Genomic DNA, 14,471 nt, shown 5'->3' with positions numbered 1-14,471 from the left:
GAGAAAGGGCGGGAAAGCCTTCGTCAGGAGACGCCGCCTATTTGTTTTGCTTTTTCGGGGAAGGGGTGGCGACGAGCTCCTAGCGCGGGTGGGTGTGACCGAGGAGGCGCGGGCTGAAAGTGGACTTTGGCGGGAGAAATCGGGCCACCTCCTTCCCTCTCACCCTGAGGCTGGAGCTTAAGCACAACCGTTTGCAAGAGGAGGAGGACCGCGAAAAGGTCACGCCGACGCGGCTCCTGGTTAGGAAAAAAAAAAGAGCCCTCAGGCTTGGAGCGAGACGCCGGGTACTCCGCAGCGCGCGAGGGGTTAAAGACAGCGGCCGCGGGAGCTCCGCCGACGCCGCGCGCGCCCGACGGCGGGCTCCGCCTCGAGTTGCTCCAGCGAAGCTGCTGCTGCTGCCCCTCCTCCGCGGGGTCGGCGGGAGGCAGCGGCGCGCGCCCTTCCCTCTCGGCCTCCCGCTCCGGCAGGTGTCTGGGCCTGCCTGACCGCGAAAGCGGAGCAACCCCCTCCCCCTGCGGCTTTTTCGTAATTATTATTATTTTAGCGTTGCGCAGCAGTTGGTTCTCTTCCCAGTTTCTCTCTCTCTCTCGGTGACCCCGCCGCAGCCTTTCTGGGGAGGAACCAGGAAGAAGAGAAGGGAGGTGAAGGGGGAAGGACGGGGTGAACGGCGCCGGCGCTTGCTACGGGGAGCGAGTCAGGCACATCGAGATATATATATGTACACACACACACATACGTATATATATTTATACACAACTTTGTTCTCCCCCCCTTTTACTCCCCCCTTTTCCCTCTATCATTTTCAATAAAATATTGATATTATCCTTTCCCTTTTCTTTTCCCCCCTGAGAAGATTGCTGAAGAGATATTTCCACCAAGCCATTCCCCTTCAGAAATGTAGAGATCTAACTGTGGTTCTCACCATGGGAAACCACTGGCATGCACAAACAGGATTCCTAAGAATTCGGTAAACGCTTGCATGAGTGTGGCTCAAAACACACACACAACCAACAGCACAGTGAACCTGCTTTCTTCAAGGGATGTGGTCCTACAAAGGCAGTGCAGTCAACTTTCATTTAAAACCAGTGGGACTGACAAATGAACCAGTTAAGGAATGCCATGCAGCCTCCCTCCCAGCAATGAGATATAATTTTTAGCAATAAATGGGCTGTATGTACTTGCAGTCCCTTGTGCTCACCCAGTACGGAACTTGCCTGTTACAGACATCTGCTTGGAACCCATTAATTGCTTCCTGCAGATGGCAATGACCTTGTCAATAGTTAGGTTTTTAGGCCGTGTCACGTGCCTGCCCTGTTCTAAATGTACTGTACATCTGAAAGTGTAAAGTCTAAGTGTGACAGATGTATATCACAAATACAGATGCACTCGTCAGGGAGACAGGCTTGGCTGCAGCTTCTTGTTTGCACAGTTGGCAGGCCCAAATGAAACAGCTCTGAGATTGCAGGTCACGGGCCTGGAAAGGCACTGTGAGTCTGTGCCAACAACTTGCTGTAATGGAAAAGGCCGTCTTCGTTGCAGCTGTGCTAGGCATGAAACAGTTAAAAGGCACAGAGATTGTAGCTTTTGGCGCATGCAAAAAGCCCCATCCCTGGCATCTCCCGGTAGGACTGGGATTGAAATCCTGGATAAACCACCTCAAGGTCAACATGGACAGTAATGAGCTGGATGGGTTAATGGTGCGACTGTAGAAGGCAGCTCCTTAACCATGTGAGCCTTGGGTATGTTTCAAAAAAGTTTGAATAGGAGATCATAGAACTATAGAATTGTCAAGTCGGAAGGGACTCCAAGGCTCATCTAGTCTCACCCCCTGGAAGGCAGGAATCTTTCGTCCAATGTGGGACTCGAACCCATAACCCTGAGATTAAGAGTCTCATGCTCTACCGACTGAGCAATCCCCTGGATCCTTGGTAAGCTTGCAAAAGAGTTATGAAAAACAAGTATTAGAGGACAGTCAGCAGGAGTGATTTGCACATCACACACTGCATTTATCATGGGTGCCTAGCCTGCAAAACATGGGGTATCTCTTAACATTCTCTGCAAAAGCAAATGGAGATGCTCGCTCCCAGCTACGTATATCATATAGGAATGCATTATCAGGCAACTGAGACGAGTTGCAGCTCCATGCCTCATAGCTGTCCCCACAGTATCTTGCCTGAGGCCACATCACCCATGAAACCACTGGGAAAGTTCTGAACTGCCGACTTCCTGGGTCACAGCTGACAATCTTGCACTGCGATCCTTTACTCAGCTGTAAGTGTAACTGTATTCAGTGGGAACACATCCTCGGGCTGGCGTGCATAGTTCCTTAAACCATATAGTATACCATAAACAAAGTCTGACGGGAGTTCCGGGCCATTTCTTCATCTCTATGGGTGCAATCCTATTCACTTACCTGAGACTGAGCCTCACTTAGTCCCATGTATAGAGCTGCACTGTAAATCAGGAAGACTATCAAATATAAGGCTTGGGGCCTTATTATGAGATACCTCTGGGGTCATCAGCAGGGCCTGTGGTGCTTTTTCCCTAGAAAAATAGGTGCCGGAATTCACCATTGTTACAGTAAGTGCCACACAAAAAGTGGTGCCAGTACTGCGTACCTTTGCGTAGCCCCTGGGGGAGCCCTGCTTATATCCACCCAGAATTACTGAAAGACCAGATAAAAAACTTGCACTCTTAGTGCTGGGATGTGGGACCTATGGCTCTTCCAATGGCAATGGTCAGTGGTGGAAGTTGTGGTGCAACAATGGTGGCCTATTAGCTGTTGTTTTCTTTCGTATTGGAAGTTCTACGATCCTATGTTTGTTTGTTTTTTAATTCTAGAGGGGCAGAGGTTCCCTATATCCTGCTTTCAGTGGACAAGAAAGCAGACCCACTTGGCCCCTCGACCCACCCACCCCTGCCAAGTTTTCCAAATGAGCAACACGGGTGTCAAAGGATGTGCTGGATTAAGTGCTTGGAACTTTGGGACCAGCCAGCATTTCAGCAAAGAGCAGGAAGGAGGAAGAGCGAAGGGCAGTGGTCTGACTCATATGGTCACTAGAGACATTACCAGAGCATAGCAAGGGGAAAGGTGTGTGCTAAAGATTTCAAAACGTGTGTGTGTCTGTGTGTGACATTGATTGAAATGGAACCAACAGTTTGGAGTCTAGCCACAGTAACATTTGTGTGGGGAATTTTGGGTGCGACCCCAGGCATCTGTTGGATAAGGAATGTGACTTTTTATCCCAGATCTATATAATACGGAAGTGGGGTGCGGGAACGCTGGAATTTTTGAAGAATACTGATAATGTCACAATCAGTCTTACAGAAATTTAAACTGAACAGCCCAATCATATTCTTAATTATTCCCACTGTGTACTTGCTGTAGGATCAAGCAGGCGGAGAGAGGCATTCTGGAGCCAGCAATTTCTAGCATCTTCTCTTTTATATTGTAATTTATAAGTTCCAATGCTTTGCACAAAACGCAGTAAAAACAACAACCCAAAAACCTAAATTTCCCACACTATGGTAATATTTAGAGCTAACTTCCAACTGTTCGAAGTTGTGTGTAGGTGTATGGTGTTTTCCCTCAAGAATATATTTGTATATAAAAAAGCCTTTGGAGTTCAGTCAGAAGCATACAGCTTTATGCTGTTCAATAAATCATGGGGGGAAATAATACATTGTGTTAGTTACATCTGAATTTTCCCACGTTTACTTACTTTTCTGCAGAAGAGGCTCAGCACTGCCCCCTAGTGTTCTGTTTTCCATGACATATGGTACTTCATTTATTAGGAAGAAATACAATCAAAAGTGAAAATGTGGCATTTTATACCTCAGTGTATGGATCTTTACAAAACCCTTGTGGAGTAAGTTATCGGAGGATGGTGACCAGAATTCCCAGTTCTTTTAAAAATATGTTTGTTTGTTCGTTGTCTTTCACCATTAGCTGATTGACACACCTTAGGTATTTTGAGCCTCACTTCAAAATAAAAATAGTTAATAATTTTATCACATGAACAAAGAACAAAACAAAGTTAGTGTTATACATAAGTGCTTGTTTTGCTCTGTATTGTTACAAATATGTGTTTGAATTTGCTGATTTTAGCTGTTACAGTACCCTGCTTACAGTTCTGATTAGCTCTACCCAGACGCTAATGCTGATTGCCTTGCTTTCTGTAATTTGGGTGAAGGGAAGAAATCTGGGCATGCTCAGAAACGCACCTGGAGGACCCTAACATTCAGGTGGGTTGCTTTCTGTGCCCTCCACTTTACTTTTCCTGAAGCAGACACTTCTACTGCTCCTCTCAACTCTACAGTTTCTCTCTCCAAAATACCAAACGCGGCACAACAAATCTAAACAGAGATTAACCTTAAATTAGTATTAGGTGTAAGTTAGTTATTATTGCAGGCTGACACTCGTTCACATCAGTGGCAAATAAGCATCATCAAATTCAGGGTTACTGCAGCCACACCATGGTATAAAATTAGAGTATTCTGCTGGAGACATGAACAGATACAGAGCATTGTGGTGGTGTGAAGAATGTGCATGCTCATGCTACTGCAGTGGAAACAACTACCAAAATCGGTACACCATAGCGGCTTAAGTGCTGTTATACTACACTATATTATATTATATTATACTATACTATATACTATACTATATTACACTGAAAGCTGTGGCTGGTATGTAGAAATTGGGGGCAGCACTGGAAACAGCAGTGTTCCTCTAACCTCATTTCTGATATATAGTATTTGTAGTAAGAAGTTATAGCATAGCATAACAGAAGAAGACAGATGTGTTTTGGTTGACTCACATGGGATGTGGCTGTGCTTTTCTCCATATAAGGGTCTAACTAAATATTACATGCACGTGCATATAATAAAACCCTTCTGGCCTGCTTCTACATTGCAAAACGGTATTGGGGGTGGTGGTGGAGGAAACTTGCAGTGGAACACAGTAGAGGGAAGGGGTGATTGTTTAAGGCTTTCCCACTTCCTACTTAAACCCTTCTCTCCAGCCAGTTTGCTATGTTACAAGCTTCCAGGTCTTTTTGCAAGATTAAAAAGTCACCAGGTGCAGTACTGCACATCAAGGGAGCTGAGTTTTTTTATTCATTCCCAGTGCCCACTTGTGGAGTGTTCATGTGCAACAGAGACTGTGAAAATCTGGAGCTGATCCCTACCCAGAAATGGCATCCTATGCTTTGGAAAAGGTCAGACTGAAATTACGCCTGAGTAGTAGGCTTCTGCTCAATCAGACTGAAATTAAACCTGAGGCTTTTGCTAAAGTTGCTGGGATGTATACATTACCAAATAATACTGGCCATGTTCAGTTACGTGTATGTTACTGACTAATGTTTTGTGCATTGGGCATAAAGTTACATGTCGAAAACTTCATACACAGTGAAATCCCTGGATGTACCTAATACAAGTTATATTTTTGCAGTGGGGCTGGGAAGTGCTTAGGGAAGCAGTATTATTATACCCAGGAAGTTGGTGTAAATTAAGGCAGCATAAAATTATACCCAAATCCAAGCTGGCCCAAGCCTCACATAGGGAAAATGAGCCTTGGAAATAGTGTTTGTCACACCACACTTTCGCCAGCTTAACTTACCTCAGGTTGCCAGGTCATTTGGCTGTCATGGGCTGACCCCTATAACACTGACTGAGCTGAGTGGGCTTTGCATCCAGCCCTGATTTAATCCTGCCCTCCTGAACGCACCTTCTTCAGGGTTTATACTAGCGTAAGACCTGCTGGGCTAGGCTTAGCCAGCTAGGCCCCAACTGAGACAGGAAATCCATTGCTGTATCTCTTGACTGAGCCAAGGATGAGGGAGTTAAGCCAGAGTAGACCCTTCCAGCCCAGCTAGAGATCTGCTGGATCCTGACCTTGCTTATCCCGGCGGATCATGCAATAGGATTGCTCCCTATGAAGTGAATGCCATTTACACGAATGTAAGTTTCTGGTTGAGGCACTTCGAATAGCAATGGTTCTTTACCAATGAAGGCACTGGCCTTTTTCTACGCCAGAACATTTTATTTGTCTCCCATTAAGGCTGAAAATCTACAAACACTTACTTGGTAGTCCCAATGAACTCAGTGGGCCATACAGTGGTACCTCAGGTTACAGACACTTCAGGTTACAGACACTTCAGCTTACAGACTCCGCTAACCCAGAAATAGTACCTTGGGTTAAGAACTTTGCTTCAGGACGAGGACAGAAATCGTGTGGCGGGAGGCCCCATTAGCTAAAGTGGTCTTCAGGTTAAGAACAGTTTCACGTTAAGAACAGACCTCCAGAACTAATTAAGTTCTTAACCCGAGGTACCACTGTATATATATATTTAGAAAACAAAAACAACAAACAATAACAAGCATTTCATTCTGAATATTAAAATGGATTAAGCTATACGTACTCAAATTGTGTATGCCACCAGTTAATATAATCTCAATGTAATGCCACTTGTGCAAATAGATTTCTACTATATTTTGTTCAGTGAATGTAAAGCCAGAAAATAAAGTGCTGTTGTTAATTACTGAGCCTGATCCCATACACACAAGTCCCAAGTGAATGGGGCTTACTTTCAATTAGATGCACAGGGCTATAACTCTGCACAGCAAGGTAATGTGTATTAACAGTGAACAATGTTAGCTGCTTTCTTAATCCATTAATATCATATAGTCTCCTCGCCTACCACTGCATTTGCAGTGATGGGGTTGGGGGGCTTGTAACAGTTTAAACAACAGAATTTCAGCAAATCAATCAACAGCAACAGAGACCAGTAGTAAAAAGAGAAACAAGGTGCAGAAATAAAACAAATCAAAATAGGGGATCTATTAGGATCTTAACAGTGTATTTATTATCATTGCTATCAGGCTGAGTAAACTGATGCTGCCAGCACTTTTTGAGAAATGGATGACATAACTAGATATTGGCTGGCTTGGATAGGCAACAATTTATCCAGATATTCTCTGCATACAAAGTTTTCCCTGTCTAAGATACAAATGTTATTGACTGATCTGAAACCGAAAAGGCAAGATCTGGTTTAGAAAAGGGTCCACATTTAGGCAGTAAATCAAACATTAATAGTTTATAAATGTTCCTGCCACTGAAGAAGTGATGTATTAAGAGCATTTGAATTTAGCTTCGAACTGTTCCTTTCACAGCTCTCTTACTGAAGTGATATTTTCAGTAATTGCATTGCAGTTAGGCAGGCTGCTTATCCTAATCTGTGGTAATTGTTGCAGCAGAGGTAGTAGCTTGTGTTGTCACCTATACTATAGTTATCTTATCCATCTGGGACTTAGGGGTGTTAGTGCATGTGACACAGATTTTGTGCCAGTCCACGTTGACTGAATGTATGTTTCTGGGATCAAGACTACTGTAAATGTTGGTTTTGACTTGTGAAGCCCTAAAAGGTTTAGGAGCAAGTTATCTGCACCCTTCGGAGCCTGTTTGAACACTGAGAGCTGCCTTTTTTTAAAAGGCCTGCCACTGAGATTGGTTCGGTTGGTGGGCATGAATGAGGGTGTTTCCTCAACCTCGGCCCTCCAGATGTTTTGAGACTACAATTCCCATCATCCCTGACCACTGGTCCTGCTAGCTAGGGATCATGGGAGTTGTAGACCAAAAACATCTGGAGGGCCGAGGCTGAGGTAGCCTGCCCTGGGTTATGTAACTACTCCCCTGCTGAGTTGGAACAAACTCTACATTAACAGCTTTAAAAACATGCTTATTTAGGAAGGCCTAATTATTATTTTAAGTGGGGTGTTTGGGTATTAGGGGAGGTGTAGTACCTCTGGTTGGGAACACATCATGCTCCTTCTGGGGTAGTTTGTCCACCTTTTGTCCTCATCCTGGGAGCTCTCACCTGTGGCTCCTAGAAAAAATCAGCATGTGACAGCAGCCACACCCTGGGAACAGCTTCGACTGGCTGGCTGAACCAAGTAATGGGGTCTCAAACCCTCAGTGAGTTAGGGACTTCCCTGCATGTGAAGACAGGCTCTAGTGGATTGAGCAGACAAGACCAATAGTGGCTGCAACAGTCAATAATGTGGTTCCTGCATGTGCTGTAGAGGGAAGTGAGGGGCAAATGATGCTCATCAACCTGGGAAGGTAGCTCATGTAGGAGAAGGAAAACTCTGATGCTTGGGAGAAGAAAAGGCTAAGGAGTAAACCCTACATAAATACAGAGTGGAATCCCTAAGATGGTTGGATGGCACCTTGTACGCCTCCTTCCAGCAACTCCTGCAGCCACACTGATGCCAAATATATTGCTCTGCTTTTCTTTGGACCACATCAGCAACACCGAGAGGGAGGTCTTGTCTCCTGGGCAGCCCAGGACCTCCATGCACATTGCCCAGGCTTGTGCCCTGGGGGGGGGGGGAACCCTTCGGTGCTGCTAACCAAGTTTAAAGTTACCGGTCTCTGCGGCCACAACAGGCCCTTTAACTTCTCCAGTGGTTTGACTTTGCCCCTGGAGGTGCACTCCAATGACTTTCGAGACAGATGGCAACCAACAATATTTCAAGTTATTCAGCTGTCTTAAAAATGTTTTAATGCTATGGGGTCCCCCCCCAGCCCTGAAATTAATATCAAAGCCTATGCTTTTATTCCTGTTTGTAGTTTATCTGGCTCATGTTGCATTTTTTTATGCTGCTGCATAACTCACTTGTTTTGTGTGTGTGCGTTACAGCATTTTGTTATTCTGCTGTAAGTTGCCTTCTGTGGGTTATGCCCCAAAATGTGACCCATAAACATGTTTATAAATGAATAAAATAATTGTATGACTGTCTTTACACAGTGTCATGCTAAAGCATGTTGCTGTCGCCGCCTTCTTCTCATGGTGAGATTGGCACCTGGTGTCATTTTCTATATTTTTATGTATGGGCCCTTAATCCCAGTTCAAGGCACTCTAGACCTAAAGTGCTATATTATTAGGAACAGACTGTAAAACTCGGTCCTAAGATTTACGTCACAGTTACATACCTAGGATTGGACATCCATGCCACCGCTGAGTCACAAAACAACATCCCAGCCGTGTCCAGTGATACTCAACTTCCTGGGGTTTCAGGCAGGATCTGGTGAGGTTGGAGACACAAAACATGCATTCCACCACTGATGTGTGAATTTCGCTTCAAATACTTGCTGCTATTTGATGTGATTTCTTTAAGATGGGATGTTCACTAAATCAAATTCTGCAACTGTGTGGATTTCTGAATTACACTTTCCAACCTTATTTGAGATGTCCCCTAAGGTATTATCTCTGTTAAGGGTGCAGTAATTTGTCATCAGTCCCTATGCACTCTTCGGTGCTCTGTGTTCATCATTAATGGTGCATGCTTAAACTGGAAAAGAACAAGACCATCACTAGAACCATCCTGTTAGGAATCTAACACCAGTTTTGGGACCTGCCTGCTCTGTTATTATTATTATTATTAACCATCCTTCATCCCTAGATCTCAGGGCAGTTCACAACATAGGAGTCCTGTTCGTTCACTCCAGCATATCTGTGACACACTAATTTTGAGGAGTGCAGAGTATTTGGGAGATAAGTTTGGACTGCTTTTGTCTGATGGTACTTTTTTGTCCTCAATTCATTCCCCCCCCCCTACATTGTCATCAGGTGGCATGTAATTTATTGTGAAGGTTCTCCTTTTTTTGTCTCAGCACCTACTAGGGATGAAGCAATGACTTGATGGGTGCTGTAGAACCTGTTTCACTTCTGACAGTACTGTTGGATAAGAAGGGAAAGTTGAGCTATTTATTGTTTGTTTTAAAATTACTGTTTTCCATTTTCACAGGCATTAGGATTTGAGAGTTGGGCAACTCAACGAATCATAGACAAAGTATGCCATTGTAAACAATGTACCTGAGTGTATTAAGGGGGGGGGGGGAGACAAGCATCCAGTTTATAGCCTTATTTGTTCTGCAAACCATTCGTTGACCAGCCTATTTGCCACCGGCTCACCAGCGCTTTCCAGAGGAGGAGCTCTTCACGGAGGCTTTTTTCGCCTCCTCCCTCCAAGAGAAACTGAAGGGGGTGAGGAGGGAGGGAGGAAGACTTGGCATGCTACTTAATGTAAATCATCCAGGATTATAAGAAATCATATGCAGGAGAGTGAACCTTATCCACCTGCCTGCATGGCGAATAATGAGGGCCGGTTGGCAGTCAGGATATCCACGGTAGCAGCTCCTAAAGGCAAAGCAACACGAAGGTGTAATTTACAGCCACAAAAAAAAACTCTCCTTTGCACCGTCTTCCCAAATAAGTATGTAGAAGCTGCGCTACTGTGCGAAAACTACTAGTGGGTAGCCCCAATCATACAAACCAGTAGGCCATATGTTTTCCACTGGAGAAGACAGGATCGAATAGAAAGCAGGGAAGAGCGCGCTGCGGGGCGGGAGCGAAGTTTGTGTGTTTAATCTGTTTAGATAAAAGGAAGAGATTAAGCAAAAACACGTGCTGGGTTCTTCTCCCATCCCCCACCCCGCTTCCTCCTCTCAACGAGGAAACGCTCCCAAGGAGTCGCCTTTCCCTTTACGCGGAAGTCCACGCTTCCAATGCATCGCCCGCCCGCCCGCTCCCCCCTCCCCATCCCCCTTCTCTGCTAACATAACGGGCAGAGCTCCTCTCCCTCCCTCCCTCCTTCCACCCCCAGTGTAGTAACACACGGACGCCAGCCCCGCTCCCTCCTTTCCGCTCGCGAGCGCGCCGGCGCGCACACGCATTCACACGTGCACACGCACTTTCCTCTCCACGCCCCCCTCCCCCGCCGCCCCAGGCCCGCCGCCCTTTTCGCCCTCACACGCGCACACGCGATGAAGTAGGAGGAGAAATGCAAACGCAAAAAAAGGGAGGAGAGGTGGGGGGAAAGAGAGAGAAAAAGAAAAACCAGAAATCTCAGCTGCACTTCTGGCCCTTTTAAAAAGTTTGTGTAAATTGGAATGAGGTCAGATTTGGAGCTTCTCATTGCACGCGGTGATTATTGTTACATTGGGTTCCAAGCCAATGGGAGCCGAGGGGGTGGGGTTTGGCACGGCGGAGCGTTGGATACAGGCTGCGATTGGCTGGGGAAATGACTGTGAAAGGATAAAGGGGCGCGAGGCGGAATTGGGGTCCGCTCTAAGCTGCAGCCAGAGTAACCGTCTAAGAGAGGGGGCGGTGCGAAAAAGCAGGCCACTTGCATCGCCCCGGTTTCTACATGTCTCTTTCCTCTCTTTGGGGCTGTGCATCCAAAGGAAGGCGAGACGGGACTAAATACATTGATTGCACCAGTCACCGCGCTTCCTCCCGGGAAGACACACATTTGTTAACGCTACTTGGTTGCATGCGCGGGGCCGCCTAATCCCTCGCAGCCACTGAATGCCCGTCGAACAAACTCCTGCTCCCTTCTACCACGAGTCCTGGACGGACTGAGGAAGATTTTCATTTTCTTTTTTTCCTTTGCTTTGTGGGAGGCGGCCTTTTTTTTAAAAAAAGAGGTATTTTTGGTTTTTTGCTGTGCCCTTCCAAGAAAACGAGAGACTTTCAGCAGTGGGCGTGCTGCTTTGCTCAAGCACCTCGAGCAGGGAGAGGAGAGGGAGAAAGAAAGACGGAGCGAGCAAAGCACTTGTAAACTCCGGGGTGGGGGAAGAGGTGGAAGAGAGAGAGAGGCGAGAGACCTTGGATTGACGGTTGGCGGCGTTAAAAAAAGAAACTGTTTCTGCTTGGAGCCCGGCTTCTGTAACTAGACCCCAAGCGCAAAGTTGCGGCGGAAAGGCGGGCAGAAAGTCTGCCGGGCAGAGGAGGAGGAGGAGAGCGGTGTGGAGCTACAACTACTTCCCAGAGGGAACCGTGCCTTAAGTAGCCGAAGGACGGCGCGCTCGCCGAGGGGGCTGCCAAGCGACGGGGAAAGTTGAGCGCCCGGTTCCAAGCTGGTGCCAAACTGAGCGCCGCCGCTTCCCCCGACAGCCGCCGCTGCTGCGCGCGCGAGCCGCCGAGATGGTGCAGCAGACGAACAACGCGGAGAACACGGAGGCGCTCCTGGCCGGCGAGAGCTCCGACTCCGGGGCCAGCGTGGAGCTGGGCATCGCCTCTTCGCCGACGCCGGGCTCGACGGCATCGACGGGCGGCAAGGCGGACGACCCGAGCTGGTGCAAGACGCCCAGCGGGCACATCAAGCGGCCCATGAACGCCTTCATGGTGTGGTCCCAGATCGAGCGGCGGAAGATCATGGAGCAGTCGCCCGACATGCACAACGCCGAGATCTCGAAGCGCCTGGGCAAGCGCTGGAAGCTGCTCAAGGACAGCGACAAGATCCCCTTCATCCGGGAGGCGGAGCGGCTGCGCCTCAAGCACATGGCCGACTACCCCGACTACAAGTACCGGCCCAGGAAGAAGGTGAAGTCGGGCGCCAGCGCCTCCAAGCCGGGCGAGAAGAGCGGGGGCGGAGGGAGCGGCGGCGGCGGGAACAGCAGCAGCAGCAGCTCAGGAGGAGCCGCCTCCGCTGCCAACTCCTCCAAAGTCGCCCTGAAAAAGGGCAGCAGCGCCGCCGCCGCCAAGCTCTCGTCGGGTGGCGCCGGCGCGGGCAAGCCGCATCCCAAGCTCAGCCTGGGTGGCGGCGGCGGCAGCAGCAGCAAAGGCGCGCCTCCGTTCGCCGCCTCGGAGCAGCCGGCCGCCCTGCTGCCCCCGGAGCACCACTCTCTGTACAAATCGCGCGCCGCCTCGCCGGGCTCCTCCTCGCCCTCGGGCGGCGGCAGCGCCAGGCACCTCCCGGAGAAGAAGGCCAAGCGCCTCTACCTCTTCTCGCACGCTTCGCCCGGCGGCGCCGTGCCGGCGAGCCCCACGCTGAGCTCGTCGACGGAAGCCAGCGACCCGCTGAGCCTCTACGACGAAGCGGGCGCCGCCGCGGGGGCCCCGCACGACGGCGCCGAGCCCTTGGCTTCGCCCTGCTCGCCGTCCGACCACCGCAGCTACACCAGCCTGCGGGCGCCCTGCTCGCCGGCCCCGTCCACCTCGCGCTCGTCGTCGTCGGGCTCCTCCTCCGCCTCGTGCGCTTCCTCCTCCTCGGACGACGAGTTCGAAGACGACCTGTTGGACCTGCACCCCAGCCCGGGCTTCGACGGCATGGCCCTGGGCAGCCTCAGCTCCTCGGTGCTCGACCGGGACCTGGATTTTAACTTGGAGCCCGGCTCGGGCTCCCACTTTGACTTCCCGGACTATTGCACCCCGGAGGTAAGTGAGATGATCTCGGGGGACTGGCTCGAATCCAGCATTTCCAACCTGGTCTTCACGTACTGAGGGGGGGTCGAAGGTGGAGACAGAAAGAGAGAGAGAAAGAGAAAAATAAGTGGGGCGCATGGATGGCACACAGAGCCCATTGCGCCCTGCAGACTGGAGGAACGAGAATTTTGCCCTCTGAGTGTTCTTCTTCCCCCACCCCTGATGAATCTGACTTGGGGGGGGAAGTTGTGTGTATTTTTAAAAAATATATAGATACGGAACTTGGCAAAAGGGATCAACCTTTTTTTCCCTCCTCCTTGGAGAAAAAGCGACCGCAGGAGTCCGATTTCTGGCTAAACAGATCCTCACACAGAAACACACACCCCTCTCCTCCCGCCCCCACGCTTCATCCTTCCAACAGCCGGAGAAGGAGTTCCACGTTTCAGAGACTATAGCGAGAATCAAGTGGCTAAAACAAGAATGGCAACGACTTGCGGGGGGGGGGGAGGGAGGGCTGGAAGTCACGCACATCTCCTAAGGTTTGTTTCTTGTCCATGAGTTTTGAAAGGGGTGGGGAGCAGAGTGTGCTTTGGAGATCTCATTTGGGGGGCGGGGGGGCGGGCGAAGGTTTCCCGGGGGTGGGGGTGGGAAATAATGTTTCAAACAAATCAGCAGGACTTGCAATTGCCGGGGGTGGGGGTGGGGAAGAATCCTAGTTTGCGTTTTTTGGGGGGGATGGGGGTGTCCTCTTTCGCCTGGAGAGCAGATGGGGTTAGAGAGAGAGGCCCTAGGAACTGGACTTGGCACCCCGAGTGGGATGGAAAAGAGGGGAGACGTTAAAAAGGAACTGGAAGCTCTGCTCAGAAGATAATAATAAAGCTGAAAAGGATTTGCACGTATAAAGGAGGTGGCACCGATTTTCTTAAGTCACCTTATATTATATACAGAGAAGTCAGTATGTGTGGAATTTCAACAACGCTGAACTTTTGTTTAGAAAAAAGAAATGGAGACAGATATAGAACATACCAAGTTTCTGTAATGATGTGGTACAGGGGAAAATAGAGGGCAGTTGCTCTTTTTTTTTTTGCGAAAATGTGTTTTCTTGCTCAGAATCGTGATGGTGTTGGATTATTTCACTGGTGGGGTTTAATATAGCATGTTATCCTATCTTTCTGAGGTTTCTGTAAGACTGTTGAACAGTTTAAAAGAATAGTGTTAGAATAATATAAGAAGCAGATAGATGGCGCTATGTTTGATTCCTAC

The 14,471-nt window shown here is 48.5% G+C and overlaps 1 protein-coding gene and 1 long non-coding RNA gene across 2 annotated transcripts; both read left to right on the top strand.

The window, feature by feature from the left end:
* The first annotated feature begins 419 nt into the window (after positions 1-419).
* Positions 420-1,177, top strand: LOC309374414. The gene is made up of 2 exons (XR_014170575.1): positions 420-525; positions 851-1,177. It is a non-coding gene; the product is annotated as an uncharacterized lncRNA (long non-coding RNA).
* A 9,453-nt stretch (positions 1,178-10,630) lies between these two features.
* On the top strand, positions 10,631-13,335 carry SOX4 (SRY-box transcription factor 4). Its single transcript, XM_081919219.1, has one exon. The coding sequence runs from the start codon at positions 11,988-11,990 to the stop codon at positions 13,284-13,286; it is 1,299 nt and encodes a 432-aa protein (XP_081775345.1). The 5' UTR covers positions 10,631-11,987; the 3' UTR covers positions 13,287-13,335.
* The last annotated feature ends 1,136 nt before the right edge of the window (positions 13,336-14,471 follow it).

Source organism: Podarcis melisellensis (assembly GCF_964234715.1).
Source record: "Podarcis melisellensis genome assembly, chromosome: 7".
NCBI classification, from domain to species: domain Eukaryota; kingdom Metazoa; phylum Chordata; class Lepidosauria; order Squamata; family Lacertidae; genus Podarcis; species Podarcis melisellensis.
This window is presented reverse-complemented; position numbering and strand designations above follow the sequence as displayed.